The sequence below is a fragment of the Mesoplodon densirostris genome, chromosome 4 (assembly GCF_025265405.1).
Source record: "Mesoplodon densirostris isolate mMesDen1 chromosome 4, mMesDen1 primary haplotype, whole genome shotgun sequence".
Taxonomy (NCBI): domain Eukaryota; kingdom Metazoa; phylum Chordata; class Mammalia; order Artiodactyla; family Ziphiidae; genus Mesoplodon; species Mesoplodon densirostris.
Genome location: NC_082664.1, coordinates 13,702,909 through 13,727,827, shown reverse-complemented (window position 1 = coordinate 13,727,827; position 24,919 = coordinate 13,702,909). Strand labels below are relative to the sequence as shown.

The window sequence follows — 24,919 nt, the reverse complement described above, 5'->3', positions numbered from 1 at the left end:
AGTATTCCGTATCATACTAATAGTATAAGGTGGATATGTGTCATTACATAATTGTCAAAAGCCATAGAATGTACAACACCAAGAGTGAACCCTAATGTAAACTATGGGCTTCAGGTGACTGATGATGTGTCAATACAGGTTCATGATTTGTAACAAATGTACCTACATTATATTATAGTATAGTGTCCTACACTATGGTGTAGGACATCAATAGTGAGGGAGGTATGTATGGAGAGGGGGTATATGGGAACTCTTCTTTCTGATCAGTTTTGCTGTGATCCTAAAACTGCTCTTAAAAAATAAAGTTTATTACCATAATTAAAAAAAATTAACCTCTTTGTATCTGAAATCATTGACCAATAGCCAGGCTATTACTGAACCTGTCTTCCCACTTCTCCCACCACTGGAGAGGTAAATGAGCCTCTTGTACTCAAGTGTCTAGGATGGCTTTTGGGGGTAATCAAGCTCCAGTCTTCCAGGAGAGGTAAGAAGTTAGCTTTTAAAGGAGGGAATGGGGTTTGGGCAATGAAGGATGGGCTTAAACTTAGGAGTCAGGGAGTTCCTGAGGTGGAGAGGAATATCTGTTGAGGGGGGAAAATGCTGCAAAAAGACAATCACCATCGCACTTAACTGCCTGTAATGCTAAGCTCCCATTACAGTACCCATGCTGTTTCCCCAGCCCACTGCCCTCACCCCATGCCAATGAAGCTGCTTTAATCAAGGTTACTACAGCCTGGAATGTTGCCACATCCAAAGGTCACTTCACTTCTCTGTTCTTATTTTATTCAGTCTCTCAGCCACATGGGTCACAGTGGTCCACTCCATACTTTCCAAAACACCCACCTCCCTTGGCTTATAGGATCCCATATTTCCCTGGTTTTTCTTCTATCTCACTGGCTGTTCCATCTTCATTTTCTTGGCTGGGGCCTCCTCTTCTGCCTAATATCTCTTCCTGGAGTGCCCAAGGCCTCTTCTTCTCTACAGACATCCATTTATACAGGAACAACTGCCAAATGAAGAGCTCCTGCTCTGACTTTGTGTGCTATGCATTAGTACCTCCATGCAACTGCCAACTTCACATCTTCACTTGGGTACCTAACAGGCATTTCAAAATTAGTATTTCTAATATGGAACTGTTACTCACCCTGACTAACTCTGCATTCCTCATCTCATAAAATGACAGCATGATCTACCTAGCTGCAAACCAAAAACCTAAACAGTTCTTGATTGCTCTCTTGCTAATACCCACACCAGGCAATCTGTCATCAAATCCTGTCTTTTCTCAAGCGCACCTGCTTCAACTGCCTTCATTTCTCACCTGATTACCTCAATAGCTTTCCAAGGGGCCTGGAAACTTTGACTTCTCATTCTGTCCTATACTTTTCACAGCAGAGTGATCTATTCGAAAATAAAAATAATTTCACTCTCCTACGTAAAACTCTCCAATGGCTTCCCCTGGCACCAAGAATAACACATAAGCTCCTCATGCAGCCTACGATGCCTTATATGATCTGGCACTTACCTACCCCCTCGCTCACCTTGCACCACACCATCTTACTCTGCACCATCCACACCAGCCTCCTTCCTGTTTATTAAATACACCCACGTATTTTCTTGCCTCACTGCATTTACACTTGCAATTTCTTTTGCCTGGAAAGCTCTTCGCTCTTTGTTCTCAGCTGTTTGCTTATCCTTCTCACTCCCTCTGTCACCATGTTTACTTTCTTCATAGCATGTATTAGATCTAAAACTATTTTGTTTTTTGCTTACCTGTTTATCATCTGTCTCTCTTCATTAGAATGTCACCTCCATGCGGGCAAGGACCTTGTCTATCTTATTCACCACTATATCACCACTATATTTCACTTGATGTGAAATAGTCACTCAATAATATTCATGGAATTAACAAATAGCTTTACCAAAAACTTTGTGTAAATGTTGATGATGTTTTCTTTCTGAGCAATTTAGTAGAATTATTGACATTAAGTTATCACTTTTAGGATTTTGTGGAGATTCTTAAAAACAATTGACCTTGTTATGAAATGAGAGAAGTCCTTCTCAATACTTCACCATTTGTGGAATGACTATACTTCCCATTATCAAGCAGATACAGTTTTTTTATCTGTGGGTATATAATCAATTCCCACTGTGGAAAGGATTTTGATTCAGTATCCAACATCTCGTAGGTAGTGCCCCCCAAATCCAAATTCCTTGCTAATGTTCTGAATCCCTTGTGTTCCATCACTGAATCTTTCTTTAAACCATTTTTAAAAATTGAAGTATAGTTAATTTACAATGTTGTGTTAATTTCAGGGGTACAGCAAAGTAATTCAGTTTTATATATATATATATATATATATATATATATATATATATATATATTCAGATTCTTTTCTTTTCCATCATAGGTTATTACAAGATATTGAATATAGTTTGCTGTGCTATAAGTAGGTTCTTGTTGTTTGTCTGTTTCCATCATCTAACCTTAGTTCCTCTTATTCCTCAAATTCTCTTTTGAATTCCAAGTCTACTGTTTATCATTTCCACACTGCATGATTCCTCACCCAACAGTCCCTCTACCACAAGTACCTGTCTTCTTAAGCACAATATGAGAACCTCAGATTCCCTCACAATAATAAGATAAGATGTGGCTGGATGTGGCACATAGAAAACAAGCATAGATGTGTTTTATAAAGCAAAGAGCCAGGCAATAGAGTAAAGGAATGGAAATTACTCCGAATCCATTGCCCTGTTGAGTCTACCTCCCAAATATCTCTCAAATCAATCCATTCCTCTCCATTTCTACTATCAACATCTTAGACTGAAACACGAAAAATTTGAGCCTATATTATTGCAAAATCCTTCTAACTGATCTCAGTGCATCCACTGTTGTTACCCTCTACTTCCTTCTCCCCATCTCAGCAGAGTGGTATTCTAAACAAAAGCTAGGCCATTTGGGATAAATGGGAGTTTATGAGTTTAAAGAAGGCAGGAATAATGGTGTGCTGTGCATTTCATCTCTCATCTCCATTCTCCCCTACATGGAGAAGAAGAAAGGGCCTCTCCTCATGGTATGTCAAGAAGGGCTTCCAGGGGACCAATTTATAACTTGAAATATGCCTTCTGAGGTTTGAGGGACATAGGGAACAGAGTTGGACTTATCCTGAGAAATATAAGGAGTGGAGACAAATCAGACACCCAGAGTTTAAAGTTACATATGTGGTGGGAAAGGGAGAAAAATGTCAACACATTTTAGACTTTAAGTTAACACACATGTGAAAATCTTAGATAACACTAAAAAAAAGAAAGGAGTATGAAAGTCCCAATCCAGTAAAAGAAAATAAAATGGAGGAGGGGAAAAAAAGAACCTTAAAGTGAGGTAAACAAAGAGAACAAAAAAGGAAACATAAAAAAAGTAGGACAAATAGCACAAAAGAAGATGGTACGAATAAATTCAAATACACTGGGTTGGCCAAGAAGTTCATTCGGGTTTTTCTATAACTCTCCCATTAAAAGACAGAGATTGGCTACAAAAAGCCCACAAAACCTATGTATGTTTTTTATGAGAGATACATAAGGAAGGTGGCAGTAAAAGGATCAAATTCATATACTAGACAAATATTACCCAAAGAAGGCTAGTGCAACTATATGAATAACAGATTAAAAATAACAAAAATAAAACAAAAACCATGGTAACAACAAAAAGATAATCTGATTAAAAAGTGAGCAAAGGACTTAATTAGACATTTCTACAAAGAAGATATACAGATGGCCAATAAGCACATTAAAAGATGCTCAACATCACTAATAATTAGAGAAGTGGAAATCAAAACCACAAGATATCATTAGAACGGCTATTATAAAATAAGAAAATAGAGAATAACAAATGTTGGCAAATATGTGGAGAAATTAGAACGCTTGTACATTGTTGGTGGGAATACAAAATAGTGCCGCTGCTGTGGAAAATGGTATGGAGTTTCCTCAAAATATTAAACATAGAATTACCATATGATATAGCAATTCCACTTCTTGGTATACCCAAAATAACTGAAAGTATGGTCTCGGAGAGACAGCTGTACACCCATGTTCATAGCGACGTTATTCAGTATAGCCAAAAAGTGGAAGCAAACCATGCCCATCAATAGAGGAATGGATAAGCAAAATGTGGCATATGCATACAACAGAATATTATTGTCTTAAAAATGAAGGAAATTCTGTCACATGCTATAACACGGATGAACTTTAAGGACAGTATGCTAATTGAAATAAGCCAGTCTCAAAAGATATATACTGTATGATTCCACCTATGTAACTGATCTAGGTGTATCCACAATTGTTCATAGTCAAATTCACGGAGACAGAAAGTAGAACAGAGGTTGCCAGAGGCTGTGGGGAGAGGGGAATGGGGAATGAACTGTTTAGTGGGTACAGAGTTTCAGCTGGGGAAGATGAGATAGTTCTGGAGATGGATAGTGGCAATGGTTGCACAACCGTGTGAATATACTTAATGTCACAGAACTGCGCTCTTAAAAATGGTTAAAATGGTAAATTTTATGTTATGTATATTTTACTACAACCAAAGTACTATAATGCAAAAAAGCATTATAAATATAAAAATAATAATTAAATACCAATAAAATGTTCAACTCATCAAGAAGATGTAACAATTCTAAACTTATATGTATCTAATAACAGCCTCAAAATATATAAGGCAAAATTGACAGAACTACAAAAGAAACTGACAAATTCAATATCACATCAGAAAATTTTAACATAACTCAATAATTGATAGGTCACACAGAAAAAAATCAGTAAGGATACAGAAGATTGAAAAATCACAATTAACAAGATTAATCTAACAAATAAATACTAACATTGTACTCAACAATGTACAAAGTGTATAAACATAGATAATACACAATGACAAAGATAGGTTTATTCCATGACTTCAAGTCTGGTTCAGCATTAAATCCATAATATAATTTACAACACTAAGTAAAAAGTTAAAGGAAAAAAATCTATACATAAGCTCAATAGATATAGAAGAAACATTTAAAAACAAAAATAAAACACCTCTTAAACGGAAAAAAAAGATAACTGTCTATAAATGAAAAAGAGTTTTAAAAATTTATGGAAAGGATAATCCGTGATGGTGAAATGTTTAAAACATTCTTTTAAAAGTCAGGAACAAGGAAGCCCACTGTTATGGTCTGAATGTCTGTATCCCTCTAAAATTCCTATGTTGAAAACCTAAAGCCCAAAGTGATGGTATTCAGAGGTGAGGCTTTTGGGAGGTGATTTAGGTCATGAGGGTGAAGGCTTTGTGAATCAGTTTACTACCCATATAAAAGGGGTTCCAGAGCAATCCCCTGCCCCCTTCAACTATGCGAGGACGGGGCAAGTAGTTGGCAGTCTACAACCAGAAGAGAGCCTGCACAGAACCCAACCATGTTGGTACCCTAATCTTAGACTTCCAGTCTTCAGAACTATGAGAAATACATTTCTGTTGTTTATAAGCCACCCAGTCTTTGATATTTGATTATAGCAGCCTGAATGGACTGACACCCACTATCTTCATTTCTATTTAATGAGCTCCTAGATAGTGTGACAGAAAAAAAATGTATAATATGCTAAGAAATGTTAAAGAAACGAATTATTTGCAGGTGATGTGATTATCTGCTTAGAAAAATATTTACCTCTACTCAGAAAATCCAAAAGAATATATAGAAAAAGTACTGGAATCATCAAAAGAATGGAGCAAATTTGAAACATTTAAGATTGCTGCACAAGGGCTTCCCTGGAGACACAGTGGTTGAGAATCCGCTTGCCAAGGCAGGGGACACGGGTTTGAGCCCTGGTCCAGGAAGATACCACATGCCGCGGAGCAACTAAGCCCGTGCGCCACACCTACTGAGCCTGTGCTCTAGAGCCCGTGAGCCACAACTACTGAGCCCGCGTGCTGCAACTACTGAAGCCCGCATGCCTAAAGCCCGTGCTCTGCAACAAGAGAAGTCACCACAATGAGAAGCACGCACACCACAGTGAAGAATACCCCTGCTCACCACAATCAGAGAAAGCCCGTGCGCAGCAATGAAGACCCAATGCAGCCAAAAATAAATAAACAAAATAATTTTTAAAAAAAGATTGTTACACAAAAGTCAATTACAAGACATCTGCTTTTGCTTTCAATGCAGAAAGAAGCAACCCAACAAGAAACAAACCAGATAAATCACTGTCATCATTTTCTTTAAGCCATCAGATAACTAAAGTCACAAGATAACCAACTAACCTGAAATCCAAGGGAATAAGCCATTCCGAGGAGAATCTGAACACAGGAACCGTCTCACTTATGGAAGGGCATGAGAGGGAGAAACAGTGCTGGCCACAAAAGAATCAAGTAAGCAATAGATAAAGTTGTAAAAAACTGTCAAAGGCCAAGTATGTGCTGGGAAATGCTGGGGCACCTTTCAAAACGGAGTCTGCACTCACTCGCAAGCTCCTTCCCATGGGTTTCCCTGGACGCTCAGGAGAAAGCCTGGGGCAGGGAATAGACCAGACAGTCCCTGCTGGTGGTGCAGGCATCAAGGGAGTGCGGGAGACATCACTGTGGGGAGTCGGGGGAGAGGATGGGAGCAAGCATCACTCGCTTCCCTGAACCTTCTTTCATAAGAAGCAAAAGCCTTAAGCTACAGGAGGTTTTGGGCATTCAACAGTTGCACACAGGCCTCAAAAGAGGTGATCCATGCTGGGGGGAAGTGCTTGGAGGGTGCTGGCACTGAAGGCCTGGCTCCCTCCCTCCCTCTTATCCCCCACACAGCAGAAGCTTGAAGCTACTGAGAGAGAGGAAGCAAAGCCACCCATCACTGGGGCACAGGCAAAGACACATGATGGATAAGGGAAGCTAAAATAATAACTCTCTATCCTTATGCAGAGTCAGGGAGCTGTCTTGGGCCTAAAATTCTAGGAGAACAAATAGAGTTATCCTGCTGCAAGAAGAATCAGGAATCTCCACCTAAGATCTAACTGCAGGTACAAGGCAGAATTTGGCTGCAAGAGGTAATTTTTATTAACAGGTTGTTGTGCTTTTTTCTCTTAGTGGAACTTGACAAGCTGAATCTAACATTTAAATGCAAGAACAAAGGCCAAGAAAATCCAAGAGGGGGTGCTATTCATAGGAGTTACCTGGTTAGAGAAATTTTGTCATTGTGATCTAGGGAAGGGCAAATACAGCAATGAAGGAGAAGAGAGGCCAAGACAGATTGATGTACATGTGGAACTAGGATATATCACAGGGGTGACACTGCAGATCAGGGGGAAAGATGGGTCTTGTTTGCACAGTTGGTTATCTCTATATATATAAAAAAAGAAAGAAATCAGATTCCCACTTCATACTACATTCAACAATTCTAGACAGATTAAAAACTTAAAAATACAAAGCAAAAGTTAAAAACTACAAGACAAAATAGGAGAATAGCTAAATAGATTGTGGTATATACATATGAGTGAATACAGACACATACATCAATACCAAATCATTTTTTAAGCATATGGGGTAATTTAGAAAGCATAAGGTTGTATGAAAAAGGCAAGTCACAGGAAAAGGTATACATTGCTAAGTAATACATCTGGCAAAACTAAACTATATATATATATATATATATATATATATATATATATATATATATATATATATATATACACATATATACTTTATTTTTTATTTTTCTTTTTGCGGTACGCGGGCTTCTCACTGTTGTGGCCTCTCCCGTTGCGGAGCACAGGCTCCGGACACGCAGGCTCAGCAGCCATGGCTCACGGGCCCAGCCGCTCCACGGCATGTGGGATCTTCCCGGACCGGGGCACAAACCTGTGTCCCCTGCATCGGCAGGCGGACTCTCAACCACTGCGCCACCAGGGAAGCCCTAAACAATATATTTTGATACACATATATGTTAAAGCTATAGAGAAACATTTCTTAAAATGTTTACACAAAATTCAAGGTAATGCTTATTTCTGAGGAGGCAGAGTGTTGGGGTGGGGAAGAGGCAGCAAAGCAAAGTTACACAGAAGCACAGCTGGAAGGGTGCAGGGGCCCCCAAAGAGTGGAAGACTTCCAGAGGCCCAGAGGTGACGGGGGCAGTTGTCTCCAGGTAGAAGTGTCACCCCCATCAGCAGACCTCTTGTCGCTTTATCTCACCTCCATTTTCTCACCCAAGCTCTGGAAGGGGCTGGAAACCATCAGCTATGAGGGAGGGGAGATATGAATCTAAAAATAATAAGAATGAGGAAATTCTCCACCTCCCCACATTCCAGGCTCCCCAGGCTGGGTCCGGCTAAAACAGGGGCCGGAAAACAAATTTAAATTGGATAAGGGTTTGAAGTTTCTTAAAACACTGGGCAGGAACGGAGTCATGTGGTAATTGACTGACTTAGGCTTTTTTAAGCTAAGGAAGTATTTATTTACTCTCTAAGGGAAAAGCTATGAGACTTGCTGATACTTCATCTAGAGGCAGAAAGGAAATAGGTCCATAGAGGTGGTCTGAAGAGACAGGAGGAAAAAAAAGTTGATATCCAGCTGATTCAGTAAACAAATTACACATAATTGATCTGGTTATTCACCTAATTTGAAGCCTTCAATGCTTCCCCCTCCCTTAGAATAACATCCACATTCCCCACTGGGACTCAGAAGGCCCCACCTGACCTGGTCTCGAATGACTTTTCTCCTTGGTTCACAACACTGAAGTCACTCTGGTTTTTCTTGGGTTTCTCAAGCACACATCATGCTCCTTTTGGCCTGGGGGCCTTTTCCACGCTGTGCCCTCAGGCTGGAACCTTCCCCCCACCCGATCCCCTTCCTTCATCCTCATTTTCCTGATCTCATCATAAGCATCACTGCCTCTGGGAAACCTTCCGAGATCCTCCAAATAAGGGCTCAGCCCCCAGGAACTCACTCTCTCAATGCTCCATGCTCCTCTGTTGCAGACTTACATCAACAGTAATTCACAACTGTCTATGTCCTGTCCTAGAATACAAGTTCCAGGAGTACATGGGTTTGAACGTCTTCCTCACTCTCCATCACAGCACCTTCCAGAGTGCCTTGTTAAATAACTATTTGTGGAAGAGAAGAATGAAAGATTCACCCTGCTTCACCTCCTGACTATCTAGATATCTGCCTTTGGCCCACAGCTGACCTCATAACTTCCGGCTCCCACACCCTTGACCTTCCTGCTTGAAGTCCCACTTGCTTCCAGTTCCCTGATCCTGGCTCTTTGCTCCCATTTCCTTCCTTGGAGATACTCATTCTCTAGTTTCTGTGCAAGTGGAGCACAGTTATTGAATTTGATCACAGAACATGCTATGCCGGTTTTCAAATATTCTGATCCTTTAGAGAATCATCATATGCTTTTAAAAATAATTAGGATATAAGAAATTGATATTAACGTTGAGATGATGTTAATCATATGTTAATTTTAAAGAGTGATTCTCTATGTTTTTTACAAGGACATACCTATGTAAACATGCACTAACTGATCTGGAATATCACACATCCAAAAGCCATCAAAAACAAATAGTTCTAGGTGATCACAGATACTTTTCTCAGAGGCTGAAGGTTCTACAGTCTTTGTGGAAGAAAACCCTAATGCCAGCATTTGCTATATTATGTTTGATTCTTGTCCCCATCTCTACCTCTGAGTGAGCTGTCCCGTAGAGCTGGAGTTGTTGGCTATGGGACAAGATCCTAATTGACAGCCCAAAGCATGTATAATAGACAGATTTCAACCTGGTGGAAAAGGGCTCACCACTTTGGAGATAGGTGAGTTTCTGGTAATCTGAAACTGTTTCTTTTCTGGTTGTTAGATGTGGGAGTGAGGGGTTATAGAATTTATATTGTTTTTCAAAGAAAGATTTTAGGCCTTAAAGGCAGCTTTCAGGGTCCCTGGCTCTTGCCAACATCTTTGAAGTAAGCGTTCCTCAGAACTCTGCATACCTTGCCATGCAGTATTTCGTGCAGAATGGCCTCCTCTACGTTAGATGTGCTTGTCTTTAGGACATATGACAACTGCCATGGGGGTGAACTCAGAGGATAAGCAGTATCCAGTGTAGCCCAGACATTTTTGATACTCAGGATGACAAACACACATTTCTTTAGCTTGGCCAGATGGTGCTGATATAACTGGCCCCATGTTTCTCAAACTGGGGCATTGTGCAAGGCACCTTAGAGTGTATAAGTAAATGTATTTGGCCTTGCGAGGTGTCCAAAAAAGACTTACTCTCCTTGACTAGGAAAATTACCCCAAAAGATAGGCTCAAAATTTAGAATATCAATACTGGTGTGCAATCTAAGTAAAATGTGAAGATAATCAGTACCTACCTGGAGTGTATCAATTTTCCAAGGTGAATGTCATTGAATTTCTTGGTGTATATACTTTCCTTCGGTTCATTCTCGGGCACATATGCATAAAAGATCATTTCATTTAAGGTGATATACTGTGGAGCAAGGGCAGTCTCAAAGCCCATGTCAGGAGCCTGGAACACCAAAAAAGAAAGTATTGAATTCAAATGACTTTATATTTCCATTATGACAAAATGAAAATAAGATTTGCTTCCAGTTCACCTCAAAACAATACTGCTTTGCTTATCAATAGGAGGAATATTTCAACACATTCTGTCTGCATATCCATGCATGTGCAAGGGAAAACACACTTTTCTGTTGAGGAGGAGAAGAAATTCTGAGAAGTAAAATTCAGTTTAAGATTCCTATGTAGAAGGCTGCAGTGGGAGATGTGAATGTCTTGTCTTGTGTGTGTGGGAGGAGTCTGGAGGCACAGATTCTAGAATTCAGTTCCTATTTGGAGTTTTCTGTAAGCGAGGGCAGGGAAGAACCTCTCGTCACTTGAGAGCTGCCCCCCTCCCCCGCAATCTCACACACACTGGTGACCCTGCACAGCTGCCGCTGAGTCCCCAACACTGGTGGTTCACAAGGCTTCCCCTCACTGTCAACAAGGGCACCTTTGGACCAGATTTCTGACCCGCAGGTCTTCTTTCCAACACACCCTTCTCTGATCCTGATCTTGTCCAGATTTGGGAACTTGCAGGGGTGAGAAGACAGGTAGGGACCAGCCCCCAAGGGGATGCTGGAGTCGCCCTTGTTGCTATGACAGGAGGAGGGGTGGTAGATGCTACAGACTGGTTGGGACACCACCATCAAGTAGTGCCTTCCAGACCCATTTTCTGTCATGCCTTTTCCTCTGGCCTCTAAAAGTTGGAAACCCACGGAGAAGAGAGGCTGGGAAACAGATGCCAGGAGAATACATGTGGGACTGAACAGATGGCTTAAGGAGTCTTGAAAATTACTGACAATGCTTTAAGAGTTCTGCATGACATTCTAGCCTGGGAGTGGCAAGAACATCCCATGAAAAGAATGTGCACGTCCAGGGAAAGGCAGCAGAATGACTGAGAGCTTGCTGCCTGATTCGATGTCTGATTCCAGGGACTAACCAGTGAGGTGTGTAATTTGGGGTGAATTATTTAGCCTCCCTGCACTGCACTTTCCTTATGGGTAAAATGAGGGTAAATAATTGTTATAAAGATTAAGTGTTCATGACAGTGCCTGGCACCTAGTCGGAGCCAAATAAGGTCTAGGGATCATTTGTATCCAGAGACAATACGTGTATAGTTTGTTTTGGGAGAGGGAGGTCGTAATATTGAGTATAAGTTCCTTGAACTCACTCGCCCTGAGTATAAAAACCCCCACTGGCTTTTGATTTAATCATTTAAACTTTCACATAAGAGAACTAAGACATTGTCTACAAATTGTGAAGTTAGTGAAAATTGAGGTAACTGCTTTCATGGTTAGTGCTACCCTCCCGCTCGCGTGGTTTATTTCTATGCAGAGCCACACAACAGATGGGCAAATAAATACACAAGGAGTCACGTGATGGCATCTTACTGTCACTAGAAAGTTCCACTTTACTCTCTACAAATATCTCGGACAGACAGGGAAGTTAAAACACCATGTTCTGAACCGTAGTTAAAACTAGAGTCATCCTTGAGTCCTCCTTTAAGCCAAAGGGCAGGTTTTATTAAGTCCCGGTCAAAAAATCTGTTTGATTCTTTGCTGATACATTGATGAAAATTCATTATTAATTATTATTAATTCATGATTATATGCCCCATGATGAGTTCTTAGGCATATATACCTTCATAAGTGGCACATTATACATTAAAATTATTAGAAAAATCTGCATGAAGTATCTTCTGTGAGACACATAATGCCTTTCTCTGTTAGCTTTAGAAAAGGAAGAAACAAGGAGGGCAGGGTTAATATGAAAGAAGAAAGGTCAAATATTGGGAAAAAACAGAACTCATGTTTCTTCAAGGTCAACCTTGAGAGGCAGAGAGTCAAACCCACCATGGATCTGCATTGGATCTAGCTTAGAATATCTGGTGGTTTGCTGTGAAGACATTTATATGAAAATATTCTGGGTGGATATAAATCTAGATAGCTCTGTACGTGACTTGAAAGATTTTGGAGATGTTCCCTGATATATGGAGGTTTTTCCTTTAGTTAAATAGAGCAAAGAGCATTAATAAGAGTTTGTAAGGAAAACACTTTCCCATTTCCACTTAAAACAAGACAAACTGCTTCAATGCATTATATTACTGACCTGTCCAAAAATGCCTTTAGAATTTCCAAAGGCAGCAAGTGACCCACCAGCTTCAAAATGATCCGGAGTCAGTTTATGGATGAATCCCATGTGGTCATAGTATAATGTGAAAATTTTATCAGAAATAGATCCAATTTTACTATATCTTCCTAACCCTGTTAAGAAAGAAACAGACATCTCTTGATATTGATACAACTAGAGAACTTTAAAAACTATACCTTATAAAAACTCTATTTGAACTAAGAGGTGGGAGAAGGGCTCTGAGACTCCAGAATTAGCAAAGTTCATGTTAGTCTTTGGTAAGTCCCTGGAAATTCTTTTTCAAGCTCCATTTCATTACAGAACCTGTTCGCTGAAGTAGGTGAAGGACAGAGTGAGGGGGTGTCTAGAAGTAGAGAGGAAAAGAGGTTAGCTCCTCCGGCAGTGGGTTCTCTTCCTAACACTGAAATCAGACTCCTGAGTAGGTAGAAGGCAGTGAGAAAATAACCCTTGGGGAGGCAAGGGGGAATTATCAGTAGAGACCACTGGGTCATTAGCTATACTAGGATTAATATGTGGAACCAAACTTGGTGTTTTGCATTTCTCTTGTGTCTTAGGGCAACACGTTGAGAGGAACTGGCAGTCATCTGGTGATGCAGCAACATTCACTGAACCAAACACTGACCCAGACAAAGAAAGTGTCCCCTCTCCTGGATGGAGGATGGAGACAGAGTGAACGCTGAGGTTTCAGGATGAGAAAGGCTGATTTCCACACCCCTCCCCCCACCAAGCTCCCTAATCCTCTTTAGTTTCTCCTGTCCTGACCCCTAAACACTGGAGTGCCCCAGGACTCAGTTCTTAGATATCTTCTACCATTATCTCTGGAGATCTCATCCAGTTCCAGGATTTTACTTTATTTTTTAAAATTAATTTTTATTGGAGTATAGTTGCTTTACAACGTTGTGTTAGTTTCTGCTGTACAGCAAAGTGAATCAGCTCTACATATACATATATCCCCTCTTTTCTGGATTTCCTTCCCATTTAGGTCGCCGCAGAGCACTGAGTAGAGTTCCCTGTGCTATACAGGAGGTTCTCATTAGTTATCTGTTTTATGTGTAGTAGTATATATATGTCAATCCCAATGTCCCAATTCATCCCACCTCCCCTTCCCCCCTTGGTATCCATACATTTGTTCTCTATGTCTGTGTCTCTATTTCTGCTTTCAGGATTTTAAATCCATTTTTATGTGGATGAGTCCCAAATTTAAACCTCCCATCTCATTCTCTTCCCTGAACTCCAGACTTATCTAACTGCCTAATGACATCTCCAAATGCATGTCAGCCAAGCATCTCACATGGAACTCATCCCAAACTGAACTCCCAATCCTCACATAAACCTCCTCCATCCTCAGCCTTCCTCATTTCCAGTAAGGGCAACTGTGTTATTCCTGCAGCTCAGTCCAAAAACCATACAGCCATTCTTAATTCCTCTCTTCCTCTCACACCCTGTGTCTAATCCATCAGCAAATCCTACTGACTTTAGCCTCAAAATATATATAGAACCCAGCCACTTCTCACCACAATCACCCTGGACAAGCCAATATATATATTTATTTATTGTGAAATTTAGAACGAGGAATTAGCTCATGCAATTATGGAGGCTGAGAAGTTCTATGATATGCTGTCTGTAAGGTAGAGAACCAAAGGTCCAAGCACCAGGGGAGCTGATGGTGTAACTCCCAGTTGAAGCCCAAAGGCCTGAGAACTGGGCTTGTGGGGTGGGAGGGCAGGAGACCGATGATGTCCAAGCTCAAGCTGGCGGGCAAGAAGCAAAAGGGGTGAATTCCTCTTGCCTCCACCTTTTTGTTCTACTTAGGCCCTCAAGAGACTGGATGATGCCCATCCATACTGAGGAGGACAGTCTATGGATTCAAATGTTAATCTCATCCAGATACACCCTCACAGCCACACACAGAAATAATGTTTAACCTGGGCACCCTTTGTCCCAGTCAAGCTGACACATAAAATTAACCATTACAATTGTTAAGGTTCAATATGTAATATTTCATCTATAAACATAAGATACACTTATTTTTTTCTTCACATTTTAACATCTTGGAAGTGGAGATATTTTATAATTGATCTGTCTTATAATCATTGTCCACTAGGTGGCACTCACGCCATAATGGTCAATTGGCTACACATGTGTGTATTATACTTTGTCTCCGCTCTTTATACTGTCATCACTTTCCTGAATCACTGGTATAATACATGTTGAGTTTTAATGCTGCTTAAAATGCCTTAAAATACTAAATTATAATCTGGTATTGAAACAAAATTATTATGGGTTCAGCAAGAGAGAAAAACAAAGCAGGGCATAGATTTATCAATAAAGCAAAAGTCGCTAAAGAATTACCACACTGCCACATTTTCTTGTAGAACAATCACCAAATATTTTATAAGACCTAAGAAAAAAGAAATCTACAAGTAGATGAAATTACATTATGTTTTACTATGGAGATACACATGAAATTATTGTCTTATCACACAGAACGCTGGGGAAATGTCAGCACAATCCATGCATCATCCACGATCACTGTTAAAACACTGTGTTAAAGTTTAATTGGAAGAGTTTTTCCTTTCTTTGTGTTAATAGAACAAAGTGTATCTTACACTCAATGAAGCTCACATTTGATGAAATATGTTTACAACATTCTTCTGTTGGTTTTGCATATGAACAACTAGTTGAGTTGGTTCTTAGGTAATATTTTTCTCTGAAAGTTCTTTAAAAGAATATGTGATATTCATTGTTGTAGCAGAAAAATCCAAGGCTGGCTTGATCTTTTGGTGTGCTTAAAAAAATTTTTTTCTTGGCTGCATTTGATCTTCATTGTTGTGCGCAGGCTTTCTCTAGTTGCGGAGAGTGGAGGCTATTTTTCGTTGTGATGTGCGGGCTTCTCACTGTGGTGGCTTCTCTTGTTGCAGAGCATGGGCTCAGTAGTTGTGGCTCATGGGCCCTAGAGCATGCGGACTTCAGTAGTTGTGGCGCATGGGCTCACTAGTTGCGGCACGCAGTCTCAAGGGCATGTGGGCTTCAGTAGTTGTGGCGCACGGCCTCTAGAGCACAGGCTCAGTAGTTGTGGCACACGGGCTTAGTTGCTCGGCGGCATGTGGGATCTTCCCAGACCAGGACTCAAACCCGTGTTCCCTGCATTGGCAGGTGGATTCTTAACCACTGTGCCACCAGGGGAGTCCCTGGCTTTACATTTTCTATTTCAAATAATTCAGAAGTGTTTTTGCTTTTATTATTGGTTTTGCTTTTAGTTAAAAAAATTAATGTTTTATCAATTTTGGTTTCCTTTATTCTTCCTATTTTCAGTATTTATTCATCCATTCATTCATATCAAAGGGCTACAATGTGCCAGGAAGAGAAATACAGAGCCACCACCTTTGTTCATCACTGAAAATCCCTACCACTTGCAATTTCTCAATCTTTAGCATCTATATTTGTCATCCGAGATTCTTTCTAATTATTTATTCATTCTATATGTGGACATGTTTCTATAGTTTATATCTATAATTTTTAATTATTTATATTGCCAATTTAGTTTAGTTTTCTGAGGTATTAAATATTTTTACTATTTTCAAAGTAATCTTGCTTAGTCTATTTTGACTTCTGTTTCATAATATGTGTTTATTCTCTATTTGCCCATTCCCCTGGATCCATTCTCAGACTTCCTCTTCCATATTCGGTGCACTAAAAGGCTCACCCCTATGTATTTCAATACTTCCACTCTGTTTCCAGCTGGATTCTAAATGGGTTTGGCCAGTGAAAGGCACTGGCAGGAGATAAGAACAAGGGAAGGAAAGAGAAGTCTGTCTGTCTATATATCAATCTATCTATCATCTATTTATTTGCATTACCCCTTTAACTAAAGGGACTGTAATGGCTTTCTTCCATTGCTAGTCTCTGGATATTTTAATATTAATATTGGTTCCTTTAACTCTGTCCACCATTCTGCAAATAATTCCCTTATAAAGGCTCTTCAGGTGAAACACTTGAGTGGAATTAGGTTCTTGCCAGGATTATTACTGATACAGTACTTTTTTTTTTTTTTTTACCAGACATGTCCCTAGAAACAGTATCAAAGTGGGATTCTGGGACTGAGTAGCTTATACATTTAAGGAATGCAAAGATGACTTCTTATGCCTGGCAGATATTGTGAACTGGCAATCCATACCAAGCAAGGGCAACACGATTACTCAAATTATATTGGATGGAGTAGGTCTGTGGAGAGCAAGACTTTAGGTGATCAAATGGGGTGGCTGTGCTTGATTACAATAACAATCATGGTTTTTAGTATGACTTATTGGATGTATTAGAAAGCTTACCAAAAACAACAACAATAACAACAACAAAACAACCAACTTATGACCTTGAATATCCAGCTCAAGGCCAGAGTAGAGAACCTGACAGCTGTATGGGGGAGAAAGAACCTTACCTCTCCAAATACAAAATTAGAAATTTTAAACAGACCTATATAAGCAATCTAAAATAATTAATCTCCTAGAAGAAAACAGGAGAATATCTTCATAAGTTTGGCATAGACAAAGATTTCTTAAACAGGATATACGAAGCAAGAAGCACTAACTATAAAGAAAAGGCTGAGAAATTGATCTTTTAAAAATTAATAATTTTGGACTTCCCTGATGGCGCGGTGGTTGGGAGTCTGCCTGCTGGTGCAGGGGACGCGGGTTTGAGTCCTGGTCTGGGAAGATCCCATGTGCAGTGGAGCAGCTTGGCCCATGTGCTGCAACTACTGAGCCTACACTCTAGAGCCTGTGAGCCACAACTACTGAGCCCATATGACACAACTACTGAAGCCCGCACGCCTAGAGCCCGTGCTTTGCAACAAGAGAAGCCACCGAAATGAGAAGCCTATGCACCACAACGAAGTGTAGCCCCCGCTTGATGCAACTAGAGAAAAGCCTATTTAGCCACGGAGACCCAATGCAGCCATAAATAAATAAATAAAATTATTTTTTAAAAAATTAATAATTTTCTTCATCCAGAGACACCATGGAAAAGAATAAAAATTACAAGCCACTAATTGGGAAAAGATGTTTGCAAATTATATTTCTAAAAAAGGACTCATATCCATAATAAATTAAAAGCTCATAGAAATCAATAAGAAAAAAGGCAATCTGATAAAACTTGATTAAAAAGACTTGAAGAGATAATTTACAAAAAAAGATACAAAGATTGGCCAGTGAGGGACTTCCCTGGTGGCGTAGTGGTTAAGAATCCGCCTGCCAATGCAGGGGACACGGGTTTGATCCCTGGTCCGGGAAGATCCCACATGCCGCGGAGCACTTAAGCCTGTGCGCCACAGCTACTGAGCCTGCACTCTAGAGCCCGAGAGCCACAACTACTGAGCCCACGTGCCACAACTACTGAGCCCACATGCCACAACTACTGAAGACTGCACGCCCTAGAGCCTGAGCACTGCAACTACTGAAGCTTGCGTGCTGCAACTACTGAAGCCCCCGTGCCTAGAGCCCATGCTCCGCAACAAAAAGAAGCCACCGCAATGAGAAACCCGCACACCGCAACGAAGAGTAGTCCCCGCTCGCCACAACTAGAGAAAGCCCGCACACAGCAATGAAGAACCAACGCAGACAAAAAATAAATAAAATTTAAAAAAAAAGATTGGCCAGTGAAGATGTGAAAATGTGCTCAACATTATTATTCATGGAAACTAAATCTTCAATGAGATACCATTACATACTCACCATAATGGCTTACTATTTAAAAGACAATACTAAGTGTTCGCCAGAAGAGGGAGCAACTGGAATCCTTTCATATTGCTGGTGGGACAGTAAATTGATAAAATCACATTGGAAAAATGTTGGCAGCATTTAATATTTTTTCTCACAAAAAGCTAAACCAACATATACTTTATGATGTAGTAATTCCATTCTGATATTTATACCCAACAGAAATGAAAGCTCTGTCTAGCAAAAGACTTATACAAGAATGTTCATAACTGCTTTATTCATAATAGGCTCCAAATGGAAGCAACTCAAATACCTACCAGCAGTGGAATGGATAAATAAATTGTTGTATATTCAGACCACGGAGGACCACGCAGCAATGAAAAAGAGCAAATTACTAATACTTGTGACAACATGGAGGAATCTCAAAGTCATAATATTGACTGGAAAAAGTCAGACATAAAATATATACCACAGGGGCTTCCCTGGTGGCGCAGTGGTTGAGAGTCCGCCTGCCGATGCAGGGGACACGGGTTCGTGCCCCGGTCCGGGAAGATCCCACATGCCGCGGAGTGGCTGGGCCTGTGAGCCATGGCTGCTGAGCCTGTGCGTCCGGAGCCTGTGCTCCGCAACGGGAGAGGCCACAACAGTGAGAGGCCCGCATACCACACAAACACACATATATGTGTGTGTGTGTGTGTGTGTGTGTGTGTGTGTGTGTGTGTATACCACATAATTCTATTTATATGAAGTTCACAACCAGGCAAAACTAATCTATGGTATTAGAAGTCAGGGTAATGGCTACCCTTAGCGGTATACTGACAAGAAAGGGCATGTGGGAACTTTCCAGAGTACTGGGAATGTTCCATAGCTTGCTCTGCTTTCCAACCCCTCCCAATGATACTGATAGTTATTTTTGTTTATTGCACAGTCACAGGATGCCTGATTGTCAGAATTCTAAATGCTACTACTGCACACCTTCTGTCTCAACAAATGATTCAGACAAATTAACCACAAGATTAACCTTGATACCAACATAAATTGAACAAAATTTTATTGACAGAAACGAGAATAAATAAACATTGTGGGGAAGATCTGAGGGACTAGAATCAGAATTTTGTGCTCTCTCCTTATCCTTGAATAAGGAAGGACCATTGAGGAGATATTATGGTGGTAAAACTGTTCCTGCTGGCGAGCATCAAGGACACGGGATCAAGGCCTTAGAAACCATGCTTTATGAAGTCGTATCAGAAACCTTTAGAGAGCTTGTGGTTTAGAATCATATCATAGACTTACAAGACCAACAGAACCTGGTTTTAAGCTTGGACAGTCAAGAATGTTGGCAATGTTAAAAACAAAGGAACAAACAAAAACCCCCAGACTCATTCTTGTCTTGGAGACAATTAGTATATTTCCTACTCTGGTTATACCTAATCAGGTATCTCCAAGTTTACCCCAATCTGCAAACTTACCCAGTGATCTATAAAAGTGTACTTGAACATTGGGAGATCTACCTTCGGGGAGACTGTATTTCATTTTTTTTTTTTTAACCTTTATTGGCATATAATTGCTTTCCAATGTTGTGCTAGTTTCTGCTGTACCACAAAGTGAATCAGCTATATGTATACAAACATCCCCATATCCCCTTCCTTGTGAGCCTCCCTCCCACCCTCCCCATCCCACCCCTCTAGGTCATCACAAAGCATCAAGCTGATCTCCCTGTGCTATGCAGTAGCTTCCTATTAGGGGAAGAGGAAGCTGGGGTGAAGTGAGAAAATAGCATTGACACATATACACTACCAAATGTAAAATGGATGGCTAGTAGGAGACTAGTATTGAAGGTAGATCTTCCTTGCCTATTAAGTTATTGAATTTCAGCATTTTTTTTACAATTGATAGTTTTATTATCTCATCAACACCTGAAAAAATGAACCCTAAAATGTATGAAAAATATAAACCTCTCTGAAGAAAATATTAAGAGTAAAGCTTCATGCTCATGAATTAGGCAATGGTTTCTTAGATAAGACAGCAAAATCACAAACAACAAAAGGAAAAAGAGATTGGACTTGATTAAAATTTAAAATGTTTGTGCCACAAAAAAACACCATCAGGAATGTAAAAAACCCATAGAATGAGAGAAAATACATGCAAATCTCTTAAGGGACTTACATTCAGAATATATAAAGTACTTTTATAACTCATTAATAAAATCAATTAACTCAATTTTAAATTGGCAAAGGATTTGAATAAGTATTTCTCCAAAGAAGATATATTAGTGACCAATAAACACATGGAAAGATTCTTAATATCATTAGTCATTAGAGAAATGCGAATCAAAACCATGAGATACAATTTCCCATCCACTACAGTAACTAAAATTTTTAAAAGACAGATAATAATAAGTGTTGGTGAGGATGTAGAGAAATAATCCTCATACATTGCTGGTGGGAATGTAAAATGGTACAACCATAGTTTGACAGTTCTTCAAAATGTTAAACATAGAGTTACCATATGACCTAGCAATGAGAATCCTAAGTATATACCCAAAAGAACTGAAAGCATATGTCTACACAAAACTTGTACACAGATGTTCATAATAGTATTATTCACAATAGCCAAAAAAGTGTAAAAAACATCAAATGTCCATCAACCCAAATATTCTGATGAATGGATAAACAAAATGTGCCAAATCCATACAATAAAATATTATTCATCCATAAAAAGGAATGAAGTACTGATATACGCTACAACATGGATGAAACTTGAAGACATCATATTAAATCAATAAGTCAGTCACAAAAGGACAAATACTGTATGACTCTACTTATATGGGATATCTAGAGTGGTCAGATTCAGAGAGACAGAAAGTAGTTGCCTGGGGCTGGAGGGAAGAGAGAATGGGGAGTTACTGTTTAATGGCTATGGAGTTTAAGTTTAGAAAGATGGAAACATTCTGGAGGGAGATGGATGGTGATGATGGTTGCACAACAATGTGAATATACCTAATGCTACTGAGCCATACCCCTAAAAGAAATTAAAATGTTAAAGTCTGTGTTGTGTGTATTTTAACAAATAAATAAATTGGAGTAAACAAAACCACCAGAAGGAATCAAGAAAAAAAAAAAACGTATTATGCCAAAAGGTAGAAAAGTATGAGCTAAGGAAAGGAAGAGAAACTGCTGATGTAACAGGTCACACTATTCTATGTATAACCCTTTAAAGCAATATAGAGAGAAGGAAGGTAAATCAACAAAATCCCGAGGACTCTCAGTAATATCCTCCTAAGGAGACAGAGGTTGACAGTGGATGAGATGGTTTCCAAAGGAAGAGTAAAGGGGAAAACCAGCCCTCTTAAGTGAAGTCAGGTTCACCTCCTTCCAAGGTCCTTTACTGAGTTGAGAGAATGAATCAAGTGCTACCTAGATGAGGTGAGGCAAACAGTCTCAAGAATAATTTACCCACATTGCATCGGAACAAATTGAAGATCTACCAGTGCTGCACACTTTAGTGATGAACCAGAGAAAAAGAGGAGGAGGAGGAACAGAAGGAGGAGAAGATGTGAGGGAGGAAAGGGGTAAAGAAGAAGGTAGAATAGGGGAGGGAAGGGGAAAGGAAAAGGCAGAATAGGAAGGCACTGATGGCATATCAGAGATGTAAAGAATCCAGTCAGACAAAGCATATCTCAAGATAAGGTAAAATTTCCTCTGTATTTTGCATCAAAAGACTTTAATGAATTAATAGATTCAATAAGACAAGATCTCAAAGTCTCAATAACTGAATGACAACATGAAAAGGCAGATCATAGAGACAGAGAAATAAATTGAGAGCCATGTCCCTTTATCATTCTAGGCTCCAAGACAGGTTAACAAAATTTAACTGTGTTGGAAGGGGATAGGCATCTGTCAATAAGGTCAATCAACATGAATTTTTCCTTTCAACTGTGCAAACTGAGAGGAGCTATGTAGGCTTGATCAAAGACATCAATGACAAAATTTGACATCAATGACAAAATTACCAAACCAAGTAAATGGAGAGCTATATATCATTTACCCAACTCCACCTCTTACAAGCTGTGTGACTTTATTATTTTATTTTATTATTATTTTTTGCAATACGCGGACCTCTCACTGTTGTGGCCTCTCCCGTTGCAGAGCACAGGCTCCGGACACGCAGGCTCAGCGGCCATGGCTCATGGGACCAGCCGCTCCACGGCATGTGGGATCTTCCCGAACTTGGGCACGAACCCGTGTCCCCTGCATTGGCAGGCGGACTCTCAACCACTGCGCCACCAGGGAAGCCCCATTTTTTTAAAAATAAATTTATTTATTTATTTATTTATGGCTGCACTGAGTCTTCATTGCTGCGCATGGGCTTTCTCTAGTTGCGGTGAGCGGGGGCTACTCTTCGTCACAGTGCGTGGGCTTCTCACTGCGGTGGTTTCCCGTTGCAGAGCACGGGCTCTAGGCACATGGGCTTCAGTAGTTGTGGCTCGTGGGCTCTAGAGCGCAGGCTCAGTAGTTGTGGCACACAGGCTTAGTTGCTCCTTGGCATGTGGGATCTTCCCGGACCAGGGCTCGAACCCATGTCCCCTGAATTGGCAAGCAGATTCTTAATCACTGCACCACCAGGGAAGTCCAAGCTGTGTGAGTTTAATCATATCAATTTAAACTGTAAAAGTAATTTAACATTACCTATTTCAACTTGGTTGTTGTGAATATTAAATGAGATGATATTTGTAACATGCTGAGAACAACTATAGTAGCTCAGTGGGTGGGAGCTATTATTATTTGTCTTTGGGGAGAGTAAAAAAAATCACTGAAATTGTAAATGAGAATAAAGCATGATGTTTCAGAGTCCCCCTGCTTTAGGGTTGTTCATAGGATCCTATTTTTGTAGATCCTAAAAATCCATCATCACCACCCCACCCCCTGCCATAGAATTCTGGGAAGATGGTAGAGTGGGATGCACTAGGAATCTCTCTCCCCACTTGGACAACAATTGCACTGCAAGAATCTATCTGATGTAATTGTTTGGGAACTCTGGAGTCTATTGAAGGCTTGCAACTTCCAGAGGAAGACTCTGGTAGTAAATTGTGGTTAATTTCAGCCCTTAGCACAGGAGAAGCTACCCATCCTCCACCTCTAGCCTCAGGGCAGGCAGTTATGCATGTGTTCCTGGGGCAGTTGCACACAGTTTGCAGGAGCCAGTGTGGGCAAAAAGGACCTTGTCCTCCAAATATTGTGGATCTGTGCTCTGTTTGCTGATTGCAGCTTCTTATCACAGAGGTGCAGACAAAAAGGAGGGTGGCCATTCTTGTTGCACCTCTTTCAGTGTTGCAAGTCCACTCCCCGCTGGCTGAAATGACTTCCAAGGAATTTAAAGGTCTGGGCCCTTCCCCCTTATCTACCCCATCATTTGTCTCTTTTTTTTTCCCTTTTGGGAACCAGACATTAAAGACTAGGACATTTGAGTTATTATCAAAAAGACAAGAGGTAACAAGTGTTGGGGAAGATGTGGAGAAAAGAGAACACTGTTGGTGGGAATGTAAATTGGTGCAGCCACTGTGGAAAACAGTGTGAAGACTCCACAAAATTCAAAAATAAAACTACCATATGATTCAGTGATTCAACTTTTGGGTATATATCCAAAGGAAATGAAATCACTATCTCAAAGAGATATCTGCATCCCCATTTTCATTGCAGCATTATTCAGAATAATCAAGACAGGAAAACAACCTAAGTGTTCAACAACAGATGAATGGATAAAGAAAATGTGGTATATATACACAATAGAATATTATTTGGCCATTAAAAAGAAGGAAACCCTGCCATTTGCAACAATGGATGAAACAGAGGGCATTATGCTAAGTGAAATAGTCAAAGAAAGACAAATACTGTATGACCTCACTTATATGTAGAATCTATAAAAAAGTCAAACTAATAGAAATTGAGAGCAGAATGGTGGTTGCCAGGGGTGTGGTGGCAGGGGAATGGGGAGGGGGTAATTGATAATGGTGGTTGCCAGGGGAGTGGTGGCAGGGGAATGGGGAGGGGGTAATTGGGAATGGTGGTTGCCAGGGGTGTGGTGGCAGAGGAATGGGGAAGGGGTAATTGGTAAAGGTGGTTGAAGGGGACAAATTTCCAATTATAAGATGAATAAGTTCTGAGGATGCAACATACAGTACAGTGACATAGTTAACAATACTATACATATATTTGAAAGTTGCTAGGAGGGTAAGTCTAAAAAGTTCTCTTCACACAAAAAATTATAACTATGTAAGATGACTGATGTGTTAACTAACCTTATGGTGATAATCATTTTGCAATATATACATATATCAAATCATTACACTGTACATCTTAAACTTACACAATATTATGTCAGTTATATCTCAGTAAAGTTGGGGAGAAAGACTAGGACATTCAAAAGCAACTGCATACACAAGGAAAATTTAGAAACTGACCACATACACTTGGGGAAAGGTACAGGCTCAGGAAA

The 24,919-nt window shown here is 40.1% G+C and overlaps 1 protein-coding gene across 1 annotated transcript in view; it reads right to left on the bottom strand.

Annotated features, from left to right (window-relative positions):
• The window catches only part of CATSPERB (cation channel sperm associated auxiliary subunit beta), a 131,542-nt gene that overhangs the window by 35,931 nt on the left and 70,692 nt on the right, over nt 1–24,919 (bottom strand). The window contains exons 15-16 of the mRNA XM_060096021.1: nt 12,669–12,823; nt 10,373–10,527 (exon numbers count right to left, since the gene is read on the bottom strand). Coding sequence (XP_059952004.1) covers nt 10,373–10,527; nt 12,669–12,823 — 310 coding nt within the window. The remainder of the gene's footprint in view (nt 1–10,372; nt 10,528–12,668; nt 12,824–24,919) is intronic.